General features: G+C 34.9%; 1 protein-coding gene across 1 annotated transcript in view; it reads left to right on the top strand.

Moving 5' to 3' along the window:
* Positions 1-25,161, top strand: part of LOC144443812 (serine/threonine-protein kinase Nek9-like) — a 101,845-nt gene that overhangs the window by 12,372 nt on the left and 64,312 nt on the right. Inside the window, exons 15-19 of the mRNA XM_078133364.1 lie at positions 437-545; positions 1,064-1,225; positions 1,933-2,106; positions 4,062-4,121; positions 23,652-23,857. Of these exons, the coding sequence (XP_077989490.1) occupies positions 437-545; positions 1,064-1,225; positions 1,933-2,106; positions 4,062-4,121; positions 23,652-23,857 (711 nt within the window). The remainder of the gene's footprint in view (positions 1-436; positions 546-1,063; positions 1,226-1,932; positions 2,107-4,061; positions 4,122-23,651; positions 23,858-25,161) is intronic.

Genomic DNA, 25,161 nt, shown 5'->3' with positions numbered 1-25,161 from the left:
AGCACAAAATCAAGAATGGTGGCTGTGTAATTTTGGTGGCAATGTAAAAGAAAATACACAAAGGGATGAATTTGTTGATGTAAAATATTGGCAGAAAAGTGCAGAAAGTGTACCGTACACAGAATCAAGAATTGTGCAAACACAGTTTTGGTAGGGAATACATGTTAATAAGAAAATATGAATATGAAGGTGTTGCGATGGAATGTGAATAAACACTGTATTTATTTTTTTTATGTGATGTACACACCTTGTGGGACTGAAATCACAAACAGTGGTGTTTAGCCAGAAGGACCAAACACCTACCCAGATCATGTCACTGTTATATTGTATAATGTTTTGTTTTGTCAGATATTTTAGAGCACCTATGTCACCAATTATTGCACATCTAGAAATATCATATTCTAAGTCCACATAATAATGTTTTGTTTTTTGTTAGGTATCATATGACATACCCATCAAACACACTCCAGTCACTGTCAAACCACTGAACCGATATCACATTACTGCAGTCTCAGCTGGTAGGAACCACACAGGTGTCATTGACGGTACGGTTATTTCATACTTCACAAAACACAAGTTTACATCGATCCGAACTCTCTAGTTTTTTGTACGACTTGATCACAATTTCGATAGAATTTGCTGGTATGAGTTTGTGTCCTAAACAGGACCTGAATACTGGTAAACAATATTTTGAATGTGCAAAATAAAGGAACTGGATAATATTCGGTGAAAAAAATACTTAAAACTGGAAACCAAATTTTAAAAAAAAACCTTGTAAAATATTTTATGTGTGGTACAATTTACAGAACTATTGTAAAGCAGTGAAGTTTTGTTTACTCTAAATACTACCAATGGTAGCATGACAGGTCAATGAGGGCAGTCTTTAACAAATTGAAAGCCAAAAGTGTAAAAAAAATGTAACTTTGACTCATATTGAAAGACCGTGTAGACATGTTACTTTTTGGTGTAAAAATCTTGTCTACATTGGTCTGTAATGCAACATTTCAACCAAAGAGCTTACAAGTCTCTGAGTACAAACTCTTCTTTTTTCATCCACACACAGTTTATGGGAGGTTGATTATGTTTGGTAATAATAAGTACGGCCAGTTAGGAGTTGGTGATTTCAAACCAAGGAACAGAATATGTGAAGTTGCAGGTCCACTGATGGGACAACGAGTACAGAAAGTGAGCTGTGGAGATGATTTCACTGTAGTGTCAACATCAGGTAAGAACCACACACCCTCAAAACAAGACAAAGAAATGAAAACAACAACAATATAAAGACAAAGAAAAACAACAAGAACAAAAAAAAGAAAAGAAAATACCTTGTTAAAGAAGGGGACACACTTCCTGCTTCAATGAAAGTTTTGGTATCTTACCTTTTGTATGAATCATTCAGTTGTAATTTTGCACGCTTCATAGATGATACTATTTGGTCACCAAACTAGAGGGAACCCACATAGGACTCTGGTAATCCAGTCTTCGGTTTACTAAGATATGCACAAAGTAAATTTAACGTTCTTCAGTGTGGTTGATTACATAAGTGGATGATACTGATAGTGGTTTCTCTGTTGTGCGACTGTAATAACCCTGTGATCAACATAGTGTCGTTTGAAGTAATAAAATAGTACACTGCAAGTTCATGGAACTCTTAGTCAATAAAACTCTGCAAGGCCTCCCTACTGAGACTAAAATCAAACCAATGTCCATTCAATAAGTTATCACTGTTGCATCAACATGTTGCAACAATAGTTTTAGTTTGTGTCTATCTTAGCAAACTGAAGGCTCAATTACCAGGGTAATATATGCATGAATAGTAATCAAATATAGATAAATACATAGATTCAACTGTGTACTATATCGTTAGGAGTGACATTCAGTCACAATTTCTAATCGATAACGTTTTATTCTTTATTTCTTGTTCCAATTCAGATAATTACATTTATTCGTTTGGTAAGACTGACAATGGTAGACTTGGCCTTGATCATGAAGCACCAATGACGAGTAGAAAGAAAGGTGCAGTGTGTATACCTCGCCCTATATTTGGTACATTACACGTTGTACCTGATCTCAGCTGTTGTCACTGGCATGCGATACTAGTTGTAGGTGAGTATCACAATAGGAACAGTGTTTACCATTGATAACTAACTATCCATTGCTGTCTGGTAGAGTTTGTACAAGAGGAAGAGTGTGCAGAAGTTTGATTTCCACTGAGTAATCTTCAGTAGATCTTTATAGTATAGTATAACAGTATGTTGCGCCCGAAAAAGCGCACAGACTTTAGAAATAGTGGCCAATCGGATTTTTTTAGCGCAAATTGCGCAATGGCGCGGCCTAGATCGAACACTGATAACACATCATTTTCATACAGTCTTCAGTGTTTGGCTTAGATTGTATCACATGGTATGGACTAGTGACCCATGGTGACCATAATTTGCATATAGAGGGCACTACTTGTTTTCTATTTTCCCTAGGGCACTATTAAAGTACTAGAGGATTTCTATTGGTGATTTGCTTTGATTCTGGAAAGAATACTTGCCAGAGAATGTACAATAAGTTTATTCAACAAGAATAGGGCCACTGTCTATCATTCTAGAAAGGAAAAAGGAAACGATAATTGGAGAGTACATGACAAAATATAAACTCTGAAATTTATAAATTTACAAAGACTGTAAGGCTTTCTCTCTCTGTGTGTGAAAGCTTTATTTACATAAATAGAGAATGTGATGTACTATAAAAAACTGCCTTATTTGGGCACTAGTAGACATCATATTACCCCTTGTGCTGTAATGGAGCAACTATTTCCCTCAGCTTTCAACCTCGGTAAATAGTTACTACATAACAGCAGGAGGGGTAATAGACATCCACTACTACCCCCAGGGGGCTACTCCCCTTATTAGATTACACGTATATGTGCCACCCATTTTCTAGCCCTTTGGTCTAAAATGGGGCCTGTTTTTTTTCGAGCTGAAGAATATAAAATGGGGTCCACTTTGCATTAATTTTTAATTTGCTTGATCTAAAATGTGGTCCATTGTCCTTTACCAAATCATAACTGCCATTAATTGCCCCAAAATGTTGCCTCCTAAGGAAATGTCTTAATAGGTCTAAACATTCAACTTTTAAAAACCTGTAGTGGTCTAAAATAGGGTATTGATTTTTGGTCAAATTGGGTCTAATATGGGGGCCTGGGGTTTCCAGCACTGGCCACACACCTCTACGAGAGCTGGCCACTTGTACCGCCCCCGGGCTATTGCCCTCATAGCCAGGCAATATAGAACACATATTGCCTGACCATGAGGGCTATAGCACCCGTTTATTACACCCGAGGGACTGTGAGTTACCATAATCACATGCTATTTCCCTAGGCCTTCGGCCTCGGGAGATAGCATGTGATTATGGTAACTCACAGTCACGAGGGGGTAATGAACGGGTGCTATAGCCCGAATATAGGCCAGGCAATATGTGTTTTATAATATACCTCATGCTGTGAACTCGTGGTGGCAGACGACATCGTCAGAAGCTGCCATTTTTACCTGCTGTGAACTCGCGGTGGTCACGTGACCATGTAATAGTTGATGGAACTATTTCCCTTGGGAAATAGTCATTCTATTTTCCTATCACGTGACTGATTCTAGCGAATCATGGCACAGCATTATCACTAGGTATATTATAAAGTAGTATAATAAAACCTAATGTGGGTGAGCCTTCATGTGTATTTTAATCTTAGACTATTATGATATCACTGTGTGATCACATGTATTTTTTAAAGAATTCTACATCAATTTGTGGGATAGATGAAGGAAATATCTATGTTTTAAAGGAATTGTCATTTCAGCATGTGTGCATTTTAATAGGTCAAAGGTCGTAGTCTTCTTTTGATTTGAAGTTGAATAGCGCCATCTAGAGTCAAAAGTTTACAATTTTATATTTGCTGACGCAGTTCTAATATAACCACCAAAGTTTCTTTACTTCCAGTATTAAATCTAACTTTCAGATAATGTCCTTGAACATTGTAACTGTTTTTCTGTAATATGTATTTTGAATTACTTTTTTTACAGAAAAAGTGCTGAAATCCAAAACAATCCGGTCCAGCAGTACCACTGATCTAGCTCTCAAAGGTAAGTGTAAGTAAGCAGTGTGCTATACATTGAAGTTATATGCAATATTTATTTCAAAACTGTGTAACCCAAGAATGCCATTGTTTGTTCATGTTACTTGTTTTGAAGATTACTTTTGTGGTCTTCCCTAACTTATAGGTCAGGGAGTCATGGTTTCTTACAAGCTATGGGTGACCTTGCATTGTCCGTGTTACTCTATTGTTCCCGTTTATTTTCCTATAGTTTAGTTCCTTGTAATTATATATTTCAATGTGACTTGGCCCAGGGTTTGCGTACACATCAACATGGTTTACTTGTGTTACTTGTGCCCAAGAATGTTGTACATACAAAGTATTAGAAGATATCTATAGTATACACCAAGAATCAAGGTGTTAATTATTACCTGTGATATTCTATCCCCAACTCCTCACCCCACCCCACCCCACCCCATACTCCTTACCCTCAACCCCAACCCCATACTCCTTACCCCAACTCCCCATCCCCATACCCCTTAACCCAGCGGCCCACCTTACCCCCAACTCCCTAACTACCCTGCTCCATACCCCATACCACCAACTCTTCGCCCTACCCCATACTCTTTACCCCAACTCCCCACCCTACCAGATACCCCGTACCCCGGTGGACCCCACCCTACCCCATACCCTTCATTCTACTCACTCATGCATGATTTTCATTAAGTTGCGGTTGTTACACGGATCCCATCACTAAACTGAAGCCTTTAAGCCTTTTGCACCTTTTGATAAACTTTCATACCTATAGACAAAAAGTTGTTCAGTAAAACGTGACTCACGAGAAGATGTTTGTGGTTGCGGTTGAACCCTTTCGGTTTCAGCAGGAAATGTTTTGAATCATTGCACAACTTCCAAGTATTTAGGGTCACTTCCTTCTAGGGTTAAATGTGTGCCAAGGATTTCTGATCTTACAACGTTCATAAAACTTTATCAGCTCGTTGATTGATTAAGAAAGGAAACAGAATAGTCTTGTAAGTTGGCCAATAATTTGGACTTTTAATACAAAGTTCAGAAAAGCTATCAGACATTGCATATGTTAAGATACTGAAACTGGATATCCATCAAGATTGTACGCCTTCACTCCCTAGGTTAGAGGTCAGCGTGTCGTGCAATACTGTCCAAGCATTTCACCTAATGTAAATATTTTAATGTTGTTTTTTTTTGAGGTAATTTAAGTATTATCAATTGTTTGCAAGGATGTCTCCCAGGATTCTATACAGGAAGCTTGTTGTGTAAGAAATATTCGCAGTATCATGTGGACAGAGTCTAGTTTCCGATACACATTACGAAGGTATATAGGTGCTAGGCTACATGTAGACACACACACACACGCGGGTTTGTCATGTACAGAGAGGGTGAGGGACTCAAAGAGATAAATGGATTCAGCTGCCCTGTAAGGCTTCAAGTCTTGATTGCAGTCTGGCATATTACATGCACTTATGGGATACATTACAAGACCATTTTAATAGCCAACACTATTACTTCCATCTAATATATCATGATCACTGCGTGATGACTGTAAATGCATGAAACTGTCAACAAGGGCTAGGGTGGATTTTAAAAGATGTTCTATAATGATTTTTAGACAACATAGAATATGAACACCAAATAAGCCTATCTCAAATTTTGGTGTGTGTAGAAATTTCGAGTAATTTTTACAACAGTTCCGAATATCAGTGCTTGCACAATCTTTTGGACAAGTTTTCATTCTGAGTCTGAGAAAATTTAATCAAACATGTACCAAAAAAATATTGCTGCAACAACCTAGCACAAATTCCAGTACATTTGCACTTTAATTAGTAATGTCATTTATATATTGGCAGAAAAACAAAATGTTTATTATCCATAAATGTTGATACCTGTTATTGTCATTCTTTTGTTTGAATGACAACTTTGCTATTTGCCCTTCTTTTTTTCATTATTGCATAATTATGAAAATTCTTCATGCCAGATGAAAATTCTTCATGCCAGAAACTAAGAAAAAATCATTCTAAAAATAGGTTTGAATTTTTTTTCCAGTGTAGGGTTGCTGATGTGCAAATGTTCAGGTCAAAAAAGTCAATGATAAAATGAAACCTTTCAGGAGTACCTGATGTCACCAGAAATCTTGAAATGACCTTTTAACCCCATAATGAGAACTTGTCAAAACATTTCCTAAGGTCACCAACTGATGGCAGTATACAACCACACCATTATTGGAGAAAGCCAGTTCATGGCTCACTTACCATAAATTTGGCACACTGTTTACTAGTATTGATATAAGATAAACAAAAAAGTCCTTTACAAAGTGAAATGATTATATGTTATTGATGAAACTAAAAAATTCCAATCAAATTAGAATACTGAATTACATTTTCTGTATGTGCAATTTCCTTCTCAAATTGTTCTACGTCTGGAATTAATATTGATGCAGACAATGCGACACCTTGCTTACAGGCACACATAAAAATTGGATCCACATTACTAGGTTTGTGAGAATTGAAGGGTGCCCTCAAGTCAAAGATATTGTTGTCGTGTAGCAATGAATCATTTAAAATGTACAAGGCCACTTGAAAGAAAAAGCAACCAAACTTGTTTTAAACAAATTTCACTGAAAAGTTTTAATTTCACATTTAGGATAAATTTAAAACCTGAATATTACCTCTGCTAAAAAAATCACTAAATTTGATCCTTTAAGAAATAGTAATTAATGAAATATACATAAATTTCAAAAATGGTCTTAACATCATGCATAATTAATTATTGTGTTATCGTTAATCCCAGAAGGTGTTATAATTTTTTAGTACAACTGAACTGATAAGGTTCAGTAGTGCGATAGGCATGGCAAAGTTTCTGTCTGTCTATCTATCTCGTCTGTCTGTCTAGCTCGTCTGTCTGTCTGTCTGTCTGTTTGTTTGTTTGTTTGTTTGTTTGTCTGTGTGTGTGTGTCTGTGTATGTGTTTGGATTGACATAAGGATTAGATAAACATAAATTATTTACATCTATCATTGTCTCAGTTTGGAAAAAGTTGGCAATAATTCAAAATCAAATTAATAGTACCATGATGATATTGTTTCTTTCATGGCAAGCTGCCAATTTCAACAGCAATTAGCTTATAAAAAAAAAAACATTTTTTTTTTGCAAAAAATAATTCCATATCATCTGATTAGTGTAAAAAACATACATAAATATAAATTTATGACTGGCCTGACCTCCCTTGCACAGAAATGATAATCAGTTTGATATTATTTTCAAGGAGAAAAGTGTTTTGTTATCATGATAACGTTTACAGGTTGCAAGAGCTTTAAAAGACAGAATGTGAGAAGGGTTTATAAATTCAACACAGTCATGAGTTTGTCAACAGCTCTGAGCAAACAGTTCATTTTCAGTAGTAACTATATGATATTTACTAATTTTGTCTTTTACATGAATTCCCAAGCAAAGAATACATCTTTTCTAAAGTAGAATTTTTTTTTTTTTGCTTGATTTTTTTTTAGTGTTTGGGGTGTTTTCTTTTCACATTTCTTTCTGCCCCAGCACAATATGTACATATGTACAAGTCATACATTGTTGTGTAATTTGAAATTTCTTTTGTTAATGATTTATGTACATGATTGTTTTAATAGTATGTCTGATGTTGAGATGAATGGCAACCCCAAATGGCGAGGGCAGTGTTCCCTGCCCCAGAAATACCACCTGGTGTTCTGTTTCACGTCCTTGGATGGACAGAAATAATAATAAAAAATAATAGCATTTTGCAAAATAGTTCAGTTATTGGGCTAATTGCCAACATTTTTTTTTTTAATAGCAGCTTCCTTATAATATGATCCAGAGCAGTGGGAAGGTGGGGGGGGGGGGGGGTCACTGTACTCTGCAGTATCTATCAGGTCAGTAACTGGAAAGGAACATTAATGTGTTATTAAAATTGAAAATAACAATATAATAACACAGTGTAGGGTGATGTGTATACCTGTAAACTGTCTATTTGTTCGTTCATGCATGCCAGCAAATGTACACTAAAAAATTTGCTGTACTGTCTGCTATTGTGGTAGAAGGGCGTTGGTAAGCTGTTACTCTGACAATTAAACTGGGGCATGAACACTGTGTAGACATATGTTTGTACAGTTAAAGCTTATTGTCTATTCAGAATTGGTTTTTAGACAAAATGTGTTCTATTGTCTTGTCATTTTGTGTGTTTTCCCAAGTATGACATGTCAAGCTGTCAGTGAATAATCAACCCAACAAAATTATTTCTTGGAGGTCTTTGTGCCATTTTTATTGTTTTGAAGGTATTTTTTAAAAATGTTGTCCTTGTTTTTAGTTGTTTTTACGTCGATGTGTATATGAGGACATATATATGTATATGATGAGTGTATGTCACTGTGTGTATGTGTTGTGTGTCTTTACTAAATACATATGGGAGGTTTACTACTGTAAAGTGTAACATTATCAACAAACAGTAACCTTTTTTATTTGTGAGGTTGTCTTATTTATTACTATATTTAGTCTTTATCTGTTTTTAGTTTATATTATGGCTATAGATTATGTGTATTTCAGACATATTTGTTTCAAATAAAATATACTATACTATACTATACTGTACAGTACTGTACTGTACTGTACTGTACTGTACTGTACTGTACTGTTACTGTACTGTACTGTACTGTACTGTACTGTGCTGTACTGTGCTGTACTGTACTGTACTATACTACTAAGGGTATGCTATATTACTATGCTAACACTACACTACACTACACTACACTACACTACACTACAGCATACTACTATACTACTATACTATGTGTGTGTGTTTATTCAGAAGCATAACTTTAGTCTATCATTCACAAATAACATACACATATGGACCCATTATAAACATAATTTATTAACAAACCAGAAGTGTTTGATCATTGAACTGAAATAAAAATGGCAAAAAAACAGAAAGTCAATCTTTACATTGCAACTTAGAGCTATCTCCTTGAAGGAAAAGTATTATTAAAGGGAAGCGAAAGTGAAACTAATTACTTCTTAGCTGGTTGGTGTTTGGACAAGTTTGCATTTGCTATCAGTAACGAAAATACTATCAATTTTTGTCAAGCATTTCATGAGGTTCCTTATTAAATTCAGTGTGCTGTTTCCTTACCGTTGACGCAGCCGGCATAATGTACATTCAAAAGTTTACGCTTGAGTCTTCAGAGTTTGTCTTCAAGGCAAACAGGATATACAATCTCAATTATGGAGAGAGAGAAAAAACACCGCCAGGTAGCCTTTGCATGTACTAGGATATAAATTATTAACTGATGATATAAGTAAAAGACATGGGATTGAAGGGCGAGGTATGTAACGTGATATTATAATATTCACAAAACCAAGATCAGTTGGTGTTCTTCTACAGATAGGAGTTCTTACCCTGTGATTAGAAAGAGAAAGAAAACAATTTGGAATCCCATAATGCATTGCGTTAAGTTTTAAAGGGCACCCTTGATGGGACAAAGTCATTAGCTTACACTATCTAGGGAGACATGGAGTAAAGGAAATAAAATTGGTGATTCACACTGTAAGATTGCATTATTTTTGTTCACCTTCATGTGTTAGTACTAATGTGTGTTCATGTGATAGTAAGGTAAACATCGTATGAAATATAGTTATATATTTGTAATCAGTGAGTCTCACAGAAGAATTTTATCATTTTTGTTCACCTTCATGCGCTAGATCGAGTGTCAGGTAATATAATGTAGGAAATGAGGCCATATTTGTAGTAAATGAGAAACACAGAGGGTTTTGATCATTTTATTCCATCGTCACATATTAGATCCGGAGTCAGTTAAAAGTTGCCTCCGAGGCGATAGTGTAGGAAATGAAACCATATTTGTAGTAAATGAATCGCACAGAGGGTTTTGATCATTTTATTTCATCATCACATATTAGATCCAATGTTGGTTGAAAGTTGCTTCCTAGATGATAGTATCGGAAATAAACCCTATATTAAATGAAGCAAATGTCATGACACCCATTTTATCTAAAAAGTAAGACTTTTGATGAAATTAGTGAATTTATCCATATGTGATTGGATCCTTCAGAGTAATGGGTGTTCCTTTTATATAGATACTCCAAAAAATTATTACAAGTAACTAGCAACCATAATATTGACCATAGCAACTACAAAATTGAGTCTGTAGTAATAACAATATGGAACTGCCAATTCAATCCATTGCTCTGCACCGTGCCGTTGGTGTTAGTTACAGCAGGATAGAGCTGAAATCTGTAATGCCGAGCTACCATAACATTAGCCATAGCAACTACAAAATTGAATATGGCGTTGTTAGTTGTGCTTCAGTGCCATTCAGGTGTTTATTTCCGATAGTTGATCCTAATTCTGTCCTATTAACAGAAAAGTTTGGGCAAAAAATGTAAAAAATGTGATTATTACAAGAAGACTGCATGCTGCATTTTTAAAAAGGTGGGATGCTCTAAGGATGTTATTTTTTCCAGAGTGACCCATAATGTTGAAGTTCTCCATGATGAGAAACTAAATATTTTAATATTATTGCCTGACATTTGATGCAGATCTGTAACTGATATTGCAAATCATAAAATGTGTTACTAAATTGGGACATGGTGTGAACCATAGTTGTATTATACTGTTGTCATTTGCCAGCAACTTTAAGCTAAAAACCGTGACCTGTAGTGTAGTACGGCGACATCCGGGGGCACTTCACAAGGTCATTGCCCCAGTTAAAAGACAAAAATGTGCAAGTCAATCCTTCGTATCTGGTATACATACATTGACCAAGTTCTAGATGCGAAGATTATATCGGTAACATTTCAACCTGTCAGTCAATGCAGAGTCATTCCATCTGTCAATAATATATCAAAAATATTTCCGTAGCACTCAAATTCACTAACGGAAGAGCTCAAAGGCATTGCAACCATTCAAAAGGACTACAATAACACAGGGTTTTGGAAAAGATATTTGGTTTCCAGGAAAAGAAACATACTTGTGTGAAAAATTTATATAGTTTCATTGAAAGGTATGCAATTTTTATGGAAAAAATAATTGGATTCACAGAAAAAAATGCATGATTTTTGTGGAAAAGATTTATTGGTTCTGAAACAGATATTTTTAATGATTACTTTTTGTTGTCAATTTTTCCATTTATTCCAGACTTGAGGGAAATGTACACATACATGAAATATTAAATTTAATGAAAATTTTTTCATACTGCCAGTAAAATCAACCGCTAGACAGATTCTACGTTTGACGGTGATTTTTGTATAAATTTAAACTAATTCAGCTGCCTTCATAGCTATGGGGTCTTGAAACATTCATGAGTGACTTATCGCGATATCATTTGATAATTTTCAAGTTTAGATTTCAGATCATTACATACTTTTATCATACAGAAATGGTTAATGAATTTTCTGGATTCGAATGTTGTTGTTTTTGTTTGGTTATCTTGTGTGAAAGAATTTGAAATCTTACAATCAGGATTAAACTCTCTAAGACATCTTGAAAAATTGTAAAGGCACAATACATATGTACTTGATGATATATGAAGTAATTTTCATGGTAGTCGGAAAAATTTTAACATTTGTACAAAATTGTGATATATAATCGACATTTTTACTGCCAACTCAATCACATTGTAAATGACATTAGTAGAAAATATGTTGAACAACAATTTTTAATAGACTGACTTGAAAAAAAGTTGAAATAGTCCATTGTTGCAAACACAGTTGTCTTCATTTTTACTCTCTCAAAGTTTAAAATTCAAAACAGTTTAATACTAGGCCGATTTCAAAATAGTTGAAAATGTCCGTTGTTATTGTCTTCAATGGTCTACTCTGTAAGTGGACAAAAAAAAAATCCTGTGATAATGTTTTTTTGTATACAATGTATCATTACATCATGGAAGTATTAAAACTGTTCGGTACTTTGAGATGCAGTTGTGTCCTCTGTATGACCTTGTACAGGTAGAGGATATACATAACTCATGATGTGAAAATGATCCAACCCATCCTGATTTGAGTCATTTCTGAAACGTTGTGTTCATGGAAACGAGAGATAGGAAACCATGATCTGCACACATACAATTTAATGATATCATGCAGTTCCTGGAGGCTGGTTGGACGTCTGTTTCTTAGTAAATTGATAGGTTTGTCTCTACTCATGTCACTGTGTCATCGTTTGCATGTCTTAGTAATTGCTCTTGTATTGTAACTGACCTTTATACTATGATGCCCCAGAAGGAGAATTTTGGTCAGGCTTATTTCTGCCTTTAGTATCAATTAATCGATCCATCAATTTGTCAATCAATCAATCGATCAATCAGTCAAATCATTTATAAAGTTAATCAATCAATCAGTCAGTCATCAATCGATCTATCAATCAAGTCATTTATTAAGTGTATCAGTCAATCAGTCAGTCCGTCCATCAGTCAGTCAAGTCATTTCTAAAGCACCAGTATCCAATATGAGTCAAGTTCAGAGGCACAGATATGTTTGACAGTTCTGCTGAATAGATTGTGTATTTAGGTCCCTCCTAACATTAGCTGTGAGTGTTTGACGTCACTCAAGTGGCAAAGTGTTCCAGAGGCACAATGCTGCACATGAAATGCATGCCAACCAAATGAAATGAATCTATAATTGGGCTCATGCAGCAGACATTTGTCCAAGGAAACAAAGTCTGGTAGGATTTTGACTTTGTCCAAATAGTGTCGGATAAGTGCAATGGCAATCCACTGTTTAAATTAAATGCCGATCTACCCAAGTCCATGGTCAAACTGCAAGACAGTAAAAAATGTGTAATTTTCTAGATCTGCTAAATGCTGTTATTTGCACACGATATACACAAAAGTGTCAGTGCAAGGCTTTGTCAGAAATTATGACTGTATCTCGCCTTGCATGAAATTAAGAACCTCAGAATAATTGTCTTCTTTAGCCTCTGTTTCCAACCTTTTTTGATGAGAGCTACTACTAGTGTATGTGAAGAAACTGGTCAAATTATAGAAAAATAGTGATCTTGAAGACTAATGAGTTACAGTTGGTATTTGAAATTAACTTTTAAAAGTCATCACACAACAATGAAAATTACTTGTTGTGTAGTGTAACAGTAAGTTGTTTCTATCGTCAGAAAATATAGCCTAATTTGATCAATTGTGAAATGTGTGTATAATCCCACAAATCAGTCATTTCTGATTCCTGGAATTTTAAACACATTTCACAATGCACTGTCCTTATCACCTACTTTATGATTGACACCAACACTTAAGGATGTAGAATTCAACATCTTGAAACCATGGCAACATGTGTCTGTTTCCACTTTATCAGTTCCTGTTTGCTTGATAGCGTTAAAAGAGACAAGAAAAACCAACATTAGGACAACTGAACTGAGATTCAGCATGCTATGGGCATCAAGATTTGTCTGTGCCTTGAGTTGATAATAACACGTAATCAGAGTTGCTGGATGAATGAATATAAGAATCTTCATGGCTCAGATATGGGGTTTGTGGGCTGAAGTTGTACAGCAGAAGGGCTCAACTTTTAGAAGGACCAGTCAGTTGGGCCAGTAAGCCGTACTATCGAGGTCTGCAAAATCCATATCTGGGCCATAAAGGTTTTATCATATACCGGACGAAGTAATTTGAAAACGTCATTTGAATCATGTAACCACATAAATTAATAGTGAAACATTACTTTATTTGCAAAAACAAAAATCCAAACTGAATTACTGAGCTAATTATGTAAGGGATATCGACAAGTGAGCCACTTGCCATATTTGGGCAAAATTTTCCAGGCCTCGGTACGGAAAATAATTGCAAATGTTCAATGTGCGTAGTTTCCATTGAATCATATAAGACAGTGGATGACTGTCTATGATTGAATCACATTGGATGAAATACAGGGTATTTGATAAATAATGTTATTGTATGTATTCAATCACCTGTACACAGTACCTCAATCTCTTCTATGATACATATTGACATCATCAAATGATGGATCTGTTCTGTCTATATATGACACATGTATAGGTCATATTGATGGATGACCAATCAGCTGCTCTTCGGCCCAAGCAATAATATATTGCCTCCAGTAATATTCCGCACGTAATCAAGTCAGAAACCAAAAAAAAAAAAAAAAAAATTGAAATGCAAAACAACAGTTTATAGATGTATCTCCTACGCAAGTAGGGGTATATCATTTATTAGTGACAAAAAGTTGATGGTTTAACGGTGCCAAGAGAATGATTAATTAGAAATGACACACTTTTAGAGAAAAACATCCATTAACACTGAACTTAACCTCTGTCCTTTATTCATACTCATTTATAATGGCCCCCTAACTACTTCATAACAAATGTAGGTTATGTTTTATAGCTCCCTTCCTGAATCACGTTCCTGTCATTTAAAGGCCAGGTTTTCAATCCCAGGTTCTCGCATTAGTGTTATTTTTTTTTTTACACACGCTTAGTCTTTTGTTCTGGACCAACTTTTTCTATAGCTCTGCCAGACAACTGTTTTTTTTTATACCTAGATTTGAATCCTTATATCCAAACTGGACCTTAAAAGTGCAGTCAATATTTAAAAAAAAAAGAAATTTGCTCATTTTATATGTACCCCAGATGTTTATTACCAATATTGACACGTGTTGTACAATTCCATATGTGCTATTTCAACATGCTATCTATTGTACATTTTCAATAATTCCCAGGGTTTCTATTGACAAGACAAATGAGTGATGATACAAAGAAGAAAGTGAAAAACATTTAATGCATCCACCTGCTGGCCTGGATGAAAAGAATTCACTTTTATCCCCCAGAGTAGTCTCTGGTAAAGTCAAACAGACCTTGTCCTGCTTAGTATTATATTGACAAAGAGTGTTAAATGTATATTTTGTCGGCTATATGGTCCATGAAAGCTTCTTCCTTTTTTGTGGGGGGTAGGTGCATACTTCCATAATTTGTCAGATACATGGTTCATGAAAAATTCTTCTTCTTTTTTTTAATTTTTTTTTTTTTTTTTTTTTTTTTTGGGGGGGGGGGTTGTTTTATGCGAGTGGGGGAGGGGGGTGTTATATAAAATATAATAGGAGCCTGAAGGTATTAGCATTTTAAGTTAATTAATTTCAATCTTCGTCCAACAACAAGGTTCATCTCTGAAGTGCAATGTCATTGATACAATTTATACCTCTTGTCATTTGAGTTTGATCACCGTACAGTTATCGTAGAGGTGTTGCTGTAGTATAATTCATTTGAATGCCACAGCTCCAGCTCAGTTTGCCCTCTAATGATAGCTAAATTTTGTTGTTGTGAGTTGTGCGTCACTAGAAATTGTGTGCGTCAGTGGCGCCTCAAATTGGCTTATATAGAGGGCACACTGCCCCAGCTCCCTTCAATCAAAAGCACCTTGCAAACTCCCTCCTATCTAAGGTTTAAAGCTGAGGGGGCTAGAAATCAGATGTAAATGGGGCAATGAAAACATTCTTTTGACTTAGTTGTAAATAAAGTATGTCTGTTAATTCTGATGGAACACGCATTATCAGGATCATTACCACATTTCATTAATACCAATAATCACTGTTCATTCACATTCATCTCACTGCTCCATCCTTTATTCATCCTGTATGTTCTCAGCGTCCTTGCCAATGTCATCCCCAATTTATCTTTAGGGTCCTTGGTTTCCCTCTCCCCGTGTCCCAAGATAGCACCTGTATCTCATCACTGATAAAATGGAAACAAATTGACACTTGTATAAAACATGAAGAGATCGGGTGATTCCATCCTCCAGGGAACGGACACCAAAGATTAGATGAAAGAGATGTCATTCTTGATAATGACACTGACCTATTTCCTCTCCAAATTACATTGTGCATAGTAACAACTGCATGATGATGGTGGTGGGAATTGAAAAAAAAATGGGTCATGGCTGTTTTCAGTGCAGTTCTGCAATTTGAACACAGAAGTGTAATATTACATCTATCATGGGTATTAGTATCGGTATATGGCAATGTGGTCATGAATTTAGTTTTGGTTTTCTGTTTATATACTCACAGATTTATTATTAACAAAGGTGAAAGTCTTCTGAAAAGGGAAGGCTATTATTGGGATATATGTAGTACAATATATATTGTATTCATCCTCACCCCACCTGCTCCCCCTTCTAGGGGAGCAGAGGGGGTGGGGCAGAGGTGGGGTGCCGGGTAGGGGGAAGGATGACGTTGGTGCTTCACATTCCAGTTTGACTGTACATTGATGTGCTGCTCTTTGGGAATGTAAATATAAAGTGAGGCATGAGTATTACTCAGTACCATCAAATATTGTTAACATTGAAGAGCTCAAATAACGTGATTCAAAGAACATATCCATGAGTAGCACCATGTAATTGAGTTTTCATCCGCAACTAAAGCCACCAAATCTGAAAAATGGCCCTTTGATTTTAAAATTCCAGAAGAAAAGGAGTATATATCGTTTCACTGCACTCATTAATAACATTGGGCAAAAAAATGAGGATTGTGTAAATAACTGATGTATTTGTTGTAAGAACTGAATTATTCCTATGGCACCAATTTATAACACATGGTGATAATAAACATTAATTTCGAAGGTCGTAAAAATATAGTAAAAGTGATGATGCCATTTTTAGTTTGATCGCAGTATAGCTATTGTAGATGTACTGTGGTGTGATTCATTTGAATGCCACAGCTCCCTTCAATTAAAACAAAATTTGGTCAGACACTGCAATGTGAGAACCCACATCGTAAAATATATTATATAGTTCCCGAATGTCATTATTAGGAATAGCGTCAGTCTGGCTTTTCACTCTGAATAGTATAGTTAATTGTATGAGATTTTTTAATTTATAGTTCTGTGCATATGTTTGGGAAAAGTAATACGGCAACAGTCATTGAAGTCTATTTATTTTAATGATAGCTTTATGCAATATGTTATTCCTAGAACTGTTAGTAAATGTAAATGTAACATCAATTTTAAGGATGTGTCTCAGCACTTAGCCTAGCAATTATTCTACCAGGATAAACTATGTGAGATTATTATATTGTACTTTTGTGTCTGTTTGATTATGAAAATACTAATTTCAATATCATTACAAATCTACCCACTGCATGATTACTTGTAATTACATATATATGCAGATATTACTAGTGGTATTATGTACTGCAGTGCAACACTGAAAACTGTATTGCGTACCTATATGCTAATGAGCTCAGGATTGTTCGATGTAGGCAAAATGGAGAGAATGGACGATAATATTTTGTGTGTGAAATATACTGTTTTGGATTTAACAGATGTAATGATAATAGAACCCTGTGACGGTTGGTTGCCAGTGTAGTCACTCATTGGGGTATGAACGCAAGTATACTTGCGGTGTTTTCTGAATCTTCACTTTTGTGAGTGTATGGCCGCAGATAACGCCGCAATCACTCACTCATACCTCTAGTGGTACTACACTTGCATTTACACACCTTTGGGTTTTATCATAATGATTCTTTGAAGTACTGTTAATATTATATTTTTATCAAAATTCTAGGAAAAGTATGAACAAAATATGAACAATTTGACTTTAATGCGTGTATGGGTCAAGTAAAGGTCAGAAGTATTTCCTTAACTCATTTCATGTTTGTACTAAATGTGAAATGTAGGAAGTCATAAAAAACAATATGTTAGTCATGTCGTCAGACTTTCAGGAAAAATGTCTTAAGTGTTTTGTATCTTTTGGACTAAATTTGAGAATATATGAAAATGGTTCATTTGAATCTTTGTATAAATAACTGTTTAAGAATGACAATATTTGACGTAGGCCTAACAATAAAAAAATGTGTGGTTCCAATTAAGCTTATTTTTAGAATAGGTGGGGGTTGGTGATTTTTTTTTTTATATATATTTTTTCATATCTGAGTGTCTAGTTCAGGTAGTTATGTTTTCCGTAGTTTTCCATGTGCACATGGTCTCTGTGTTATTGGTTTCTTCTCATCAGATGTACTGCCATTACAGATTGGAAGAACAGTTTTATATTGTCTTTTTCAGTTTCCGCATCGACTACTTCTTGCGAGACTTCACAATTTTTGCGATTTTATTATTTTTTCTTAAATACGTAAAAAAAAAAGTTTAGGGTCAGCATGAAAAACTAGGTGGAGTGAGGTAACTGGAACCAAATTTTTTTTTAGGCCTTAATATAATTTCAGGAAGTTGATGAATACATATGTGAATTACAGCGTTTGGAAATTTGTCCTCTATTAATAACATGATAAAGTTATTAATTAATCAAAAGTCACAAAGTATAAAACAACTATTTTAGATTTACATGGAACTCTGTGAAGTGTTGACAGTGTCTGTGAAGTAACCAGGACTATCACAACTCTATGATGCACATTGTCTAAGTTTCTCTTAATATTTGTGACAAAAATTTTACACATTAAGCATTCATTAGACTAGTAACATTTATGTTATTGCGAGACATTTTCTTTTTTACTCTTGTTTCTGTAAGATTTGTAGTCATGCTTGCTGGAAGTTTCAAATATCATATTGGAGTCACTGAGTTCAAATTTAGTGTTACGTTTCATTTTGCTCTCCCATTTTGTCATTAACTCTGTCAGTTCTACTAGCCCAATTTGAATTTGATAAACTGAACTCAAAAAATCTAGTTCATAAAGGTCACAGGAAGGACACATTTAGCTTCGTGTGGGTAATTTTTTTTTTTAAATCCAGTTTGAACCAGTAGAAATCGGTGAAGTAAAAGTGACTGCATTAATTACCTGTAAATTCATGATTGATGAAGGACCTATAGTTTAGCCATTGAATACTGTGTGCCAAGTGGATAAAAAAAAAACCACCAGGATATTGTGTCAGTTTAATGGATGTCAATATAACCTGTGTCAGATGTTATTCAATTTTGACAAAAGCTGTTGTTGTATTTGGTTTTTACTGTTGACCAAATGTGAAGCGAGATATACAGTAAAATAACTAGCTATTTTTAGGTTACCACCTTCATCGAAAAGGAAACTGGTTGTTGTCAACAAGTTCCAATTTAAGGCGCCCCCCTACAGGCACCAAAAGAGAAGGCAGGGGGCTTTTTTATGGTGTGTTTAGTCTGTCAATCTCTCTGGATGTATGAAACTGAGGATAAATCAGCAAACATATAAGCAAGGACAGTAATAGCAGTTTGCAGATTGAACCATGCTAATATTGTATGTTAGAATGTAATGTGTGAGAAACTGAGGAAAGTAATTATAAACAAACAACCAAGTACAGTCGTGTAGAGAAAGCATCCAAGAAAAAAGTATGTATAAAACACACTGCTATTAATTCTAAATAAAGAAACTTTTATAGTTTTCGGTTTTGACATTTATTGATCGTTCTGTAGCCCAGACAACATTATTATGCAAATTTAGACTACATGAACAGGTGCATCCATCAGTGTCAACAACACAGGCAGACTTGATGATGGATGCATCCTTTGATGTTGGCCGTGAAATCTTAAGTGTACATGTACTTCATTCGTTAAAACTCAGTTTATGTAGATCTAGAAACTATAAGCTGTAAACGTCAATTAAGCGGTATTGCCATGAGGAGAAACACTGCACTGGGGATAAAACTATATGTTTATGATGAATTTTGTTGTCTAGCACGCACGTATGTTATGCATACTGATATATTTGTTCTGTGAAATCTGGCCAAGTTGGCGCTACTCTTCACTTCTCCAAGTTACAAAAGAAGTCAGTAAGGCTGAAGTACAATATCGTCTGACTCAAGACACTAATACTATTATTGCTACATTTTATAGTCTGGCTGTACAAATACCTAATTTACACTGCTATATATTCAATTCATTGTCTTGGACAACAAACTATGAACATCGCTATATTGTCTTTGCATGAGACACCATTAACTTAGCAGATCAATAAAGTGTAGCAATGTCAGTAAGATATGTATCAAACCAGGTGATAACATGTAACAATGTCAGTAAGATATGTATCAAACCAGACATAACATGTAACAATGTCAGTAAGATAGGTATCAAACCAGACATAACATGTAACAATGTCAGTAAGATATGCATCAAACCAGACATAACATGTAACAATGTCAGTAAGATATGTATCAAACCAGACATAACATGTAACAATGTCAGTAAGATATGTATCAAACCAGACATAACATGTAACAATGTCAGTAAGATATGTATCAAACCAGACATAACATGTAACAATGTCAGTAAGATATGAATCAAACCAGACATAACATGTAACAATGTCAGTAAGATATGAATCAAACCAGACATAACATGTAACAATGTCAGTAAGATATGTATCAAACCAGACACAACATGTAACAATGTCAGTAAGATATGTATCAAACCAGACATAACATGTAACAATGTCAGTAAGATATGTATCAAACCAGACATAACATGTAACAATGTCAGTAAGGTTTTTGTTGAGCCAGATGATGAAATGTAGCAATATTTTTACAATATTTGTAGAGCGAGATGCTAAAATGTAGCAACTTTTACTGTAAAGTATAAATAGTTATTGACTACACCAGATGGGAGAATTGTAATTTGCTGACTTTGAAATCAAAAGGATGTTTTTTCATCGTGGGGACCAATCACTACATGTAATGTTGTGTCCCCAAAGTTTACTTCTTTACAACTTGTTGTTGTTGAAAACACCTGACAACAAGACTTTTCTTTTCTAATTTATGATATGTTTAGAAAAAAAACTAATACAATACAAGAAACAATGAATGACTACTATTTGTCTACTATCCTTTGACTAAATTTGGTTCTTGTATGCAATAACACATACATATAGATTATTACCCATAATGCAAAGTACACCATCAGTCAAATTTGAAAAACTATGAAAGCGTTGTTATTTCAGTTTTTTTTAAATAAATTTTATCCAACTACAGATTTTCCATGGTATATAAACTATAAACTATCTTGAAGTTGGTACTTACTGCATCATTACATCGTTCTCATAAATTCAAATTGTAATCAATGGTTGAATTGTTTTGATATTTCCTTCACTTAGGTGGAGTACATTAAGATTTGTTACTTTTTCAATTTTTCACAAATTTTGGCCATATTTGGGCAGAGTTGTCGATTTTCCACGTCTTTTCTAAAAATAACTTAGATTGCTTGTAAAATATTTGTCCAGACAAATGACGTTGTCCACATTATTTCAGCAATATTAATTTTGTCAGCCAATTTCGGTATCAATCTTTGATACAAAAATAGTCCAGCTCATAAATGTACATCCATTCAAATCAATATGGAGCAAAAAATATGTCTGATATCTTAATAATACTTTTACACACATGTTGTCCATTCATCATTATTGTTGGAAAAAAATGATAATGCGTTAATAGTAAATCTGATATTAATGACAATTCAACTATTTCAGCTGTCGTGCTGCTTGTTTACAACGTTCTCAATGTTACCTCGTTCTTGTACGCGTGTCTCGTTACTCAGTCTACAATATACTATAAGGTCGATGCACCAGCTGGTATGATGTACTCAAAGCATATTTCATACTCATTAAATAAGTTCTAGCCTTCAGAACAGTCACGAAACTCACTTAATCATTTTTTTTCCCTAGTACTAGTCCCCAAAATTTGTGATTTTATGCTGGTACTGTCCAACCATTGTGTAACTGTGTGTGTCCTTTAATTGTTAAAGTAAATAACAGTCACATCGTAAAAATGTCCGTGGATAGACTGATGAATGGAGGGGATTTTTGTCTTTGGTTTAGTTAGTAACAGTACTTAAGTCTGGTTTTTTGTGAATTTTGGAATATTACATGGTATGCCTGTAAAAGTAGAGATTGCAGATGTTGGAAAAACTCAGTGGTGTGCTCAGTGCTCGTACTTTGTAAGCCAGGGTTACTCATGTGCCTAGATAGTACAAGAGAAGATCAGTATAAAGCTGTTATCAAAGAAGGACTTTCCAAAAACAACAACAACAACAACAACAACAACAACAACAACATCTGTTGTTTTGATAGATAGCGATTTAATAAACGTTCACAAATCAACATATTTCGTCATTTCACCATATGGGGATGGAATGGAATGAAAGAGACACATTCCATGATCTCTTTGATTAATTTAGTCTGAGGAAAAGAGCAACATTATTGTAGACACAATATATATGTACAGCACAATGTATAACAAGTCTTTGTAGAAGACACATGTCCCTCAAACATTGTACTTCTATGCGACTGAATGGTCATGATTTAAAATGAATTAGTGGCAAGTGTGTGATGTACAGCTAATGGGTGGATTTTGATAATTGACCCTGGAGGTCAAAGGTCAAGGTCTCAAAAGAATGTTGGCACCTAATCATTGGGATAGACACTTGAATGGAGTCTCCATGCATTAAAGTTTTTGAGTTATGCAGTAAATCATGATTGTTACTACAAATATGGCCACCATTCAGTGAAATTTGCATATGTCACGAAACAAAGTGATATGCATATGTCCCATATGACATGTCACCATTGTACCAGGAAATAGCATATTGCATATCTGAGAAATGACATATTATGGACAGATGGATGCACATATGCACGCACAAACAGAGTCCATTGTAACAGTCCCCCTTTGGGGACAGAAAACACAGGAGATTGAAAACATACACTGGAAAAAATATCACATATAAGATTTCCAAATGGAATAATTACTGTCTTTTGCTATTTTCATCACCCAGTTAAAGCTAAACAATTTATGTTGTTGGTATTGCAGAATTTTTGTTTATTCATGACTATCATTCACATGATTTGTTTACGATTGATATAAAAATAACAAAACCCCAAAACAGTAAATATTGTGTGGTACAAAATGACTTCACTGCCAGACAGGAACTGTATTCACTAAAAAATACATTTTGATGAGTATTCCTTGAACATGATGATAAATCTGTGGTCAGTCTGGCACTAAATGTTTGCATCCCATGTGACAAATGACACACTCCATTTCAGACCTATTTTGACCGAAATCTTTCTTGAATGAATTATGAAGGGGTGAGGTGAAAGAGAACGTATTTACAGGACAGTAAAATATAATTACTTTAGAATGGTAAATTGGAAGCAAAATGACACTTTGGTCTACAAGGAACCTTGGTCATGCAATGCTGTAATTATTCAGCATGAATATCCCTCTCTGAAACTGGTGGAATAATAAATCTGTAAATTGATGGTAGTTGGTAATTCCTTGGTCCCTGTTTATGATGGGTCTTTCCTGTCTGATGTAGATAACTTGTTTTACTTTACATTTGAACCAGTTCTGTTCTCTGGCTAGAACGTTGGTGTTATCCAAGAACACATTGTGGCAAGTCTTGTTGCTGATTGATTCTTAGTTAGTTATTCAGAGAATGATGTTTTCATTTTTGTCCTTTTTTTCAGGAATTGCAGCTTTTAGTTAGTTTTTCTGAGAGTGAAGGTGTTTTTTTTTTATCATTATTCAGGTACTAAACCTTAGTTAGTAGTTCAGAGAGTGATGTTTTCATTTCTGTCATTTTTCAGGAACTAAACCTTTAGTGAGTCGATCAGAGAGTGACGTATTCCACAAAGAAGATGAAATAGATGGTGATGCCATTCAAGCAAATGAGGAGAAGAAGGGTAACAAAGAGTCGGACACATCACCAGTTCATGATGTAGACTGGACACGAGGTCAACATGGTGTTGGCCATAATCCAGCAGAAAGCAGTATTCCAATATGGCTGAAAGCTGTAAGTTTGCAATTTAGCTCATTTCATTTAGAAGCAGAATTTGTGAATTTAAAATCCAATAATATATGTCCGATTGTTGTGAGCAAATTTCATCAAAAGGTAAAGTGAGACAAGTAAAAAGAATGCATTAATGCTGGGGGGGGGGGGGGGGGGGTCAATTCAGATTTCTGTTAGGCAAAGTCCAGAATCAGTGAAATTGAAACCAGTTAATACACCAAGTCAACTTAAAAACTAGATGGTAGTAATCCTTTCTTTAATACATGGCTTTTCATGTGAAATATGTCATCTTGGAAATTTTGTAGAATGTAGTGATTTTAACGAAAGTTATAAAATATTCTTTAACAGGTCAAAAAGACTTGTAATACTTGTGATATTGGTCCTAGTTCAGTTGTATATTGATGGCGCCATCTTCTAGATGCCATGCCATCGGGTATCCATTTTTCAATACTAAATCATATTGCATTGTCGTTTCACTTCTCACTGGGTTCCCTGTCGAAATTACCTATACATTTAAAACAAAACTTTCAATTTGAACAGATTTCACTTGTTCTTTTATGTGGGTTGTAAAAGACAATAAAAAATCAGCCATGTGTTATCATGCTGTTGTCGTCATTAGAAGAAAATAATGCCCCTTTTAAAAAAAAGTCCTTCCTCTTATCTAACCACCGTCAGACCATCTCCCTTAAATGTCAGTAACCGGATATTGAACCCTTTTAAGTATTGACTCATGTTCATATGGCCTGTTTACGTGCAAGCCATCAACTGCACAAATAACGTTTGATATATCATATGACCAATGTGAATCAAGTAATGGCCAATTTGTAATAAAAATGGGGCTATTAAACATGTCAAGTCTTTCACTAATACCATAGCAATGTCTTCTAATACTCCGATCGATCGTAGACCTACCTATATCTACACAGTGTAACAAATTATACACTAATGTTAGTCCTTTACGTATCAACTATTTTGTCTCAGCATAATATCTTGTGTTTCTATGAAAATTGCCTTAATTCTCTGAAAGGTTTACTTACTAGTGATTCGTATGACGCACTGAAATGCACAAACTGGGGAGCATTGACCGTAACAATTGTTTACTTTTTGAAGTGACTTTCAGAACTATGGATTTTCCCAGATTTTGTTTTCACGTAGGCTGGTATATAAAATCCAATGGCTTATAAAACCATATTACGCTAATGGATTTAGACTTTTATTGGGCGTGAAACAATTTGCCACTTTCATGACCATCTAGGCATTCCTGGAGGCACGTGGAAATTTCAAATGCGAATTTTGAATCTGTTCAT

Source organism: Glandiceps talaboti, chromosome 2 (genome assembly GCF_964340395.1).
Source record: "Glandiceps talaboti chromosome 2, keGlaTala1.1, whole genome shotgun sequence".
Classification (NCBI taxonomy): Eukaryota; Metazoa; Hemichordata; class Enteropneusta; family Spengelidae; genus Glandiceps; species Glandiceps talaboti.
The sequence above is the reverse complement of the archived record's forward strand: the minus strand, read 5'-3'. Positions and strand labels throughout refer to the sequence as shown.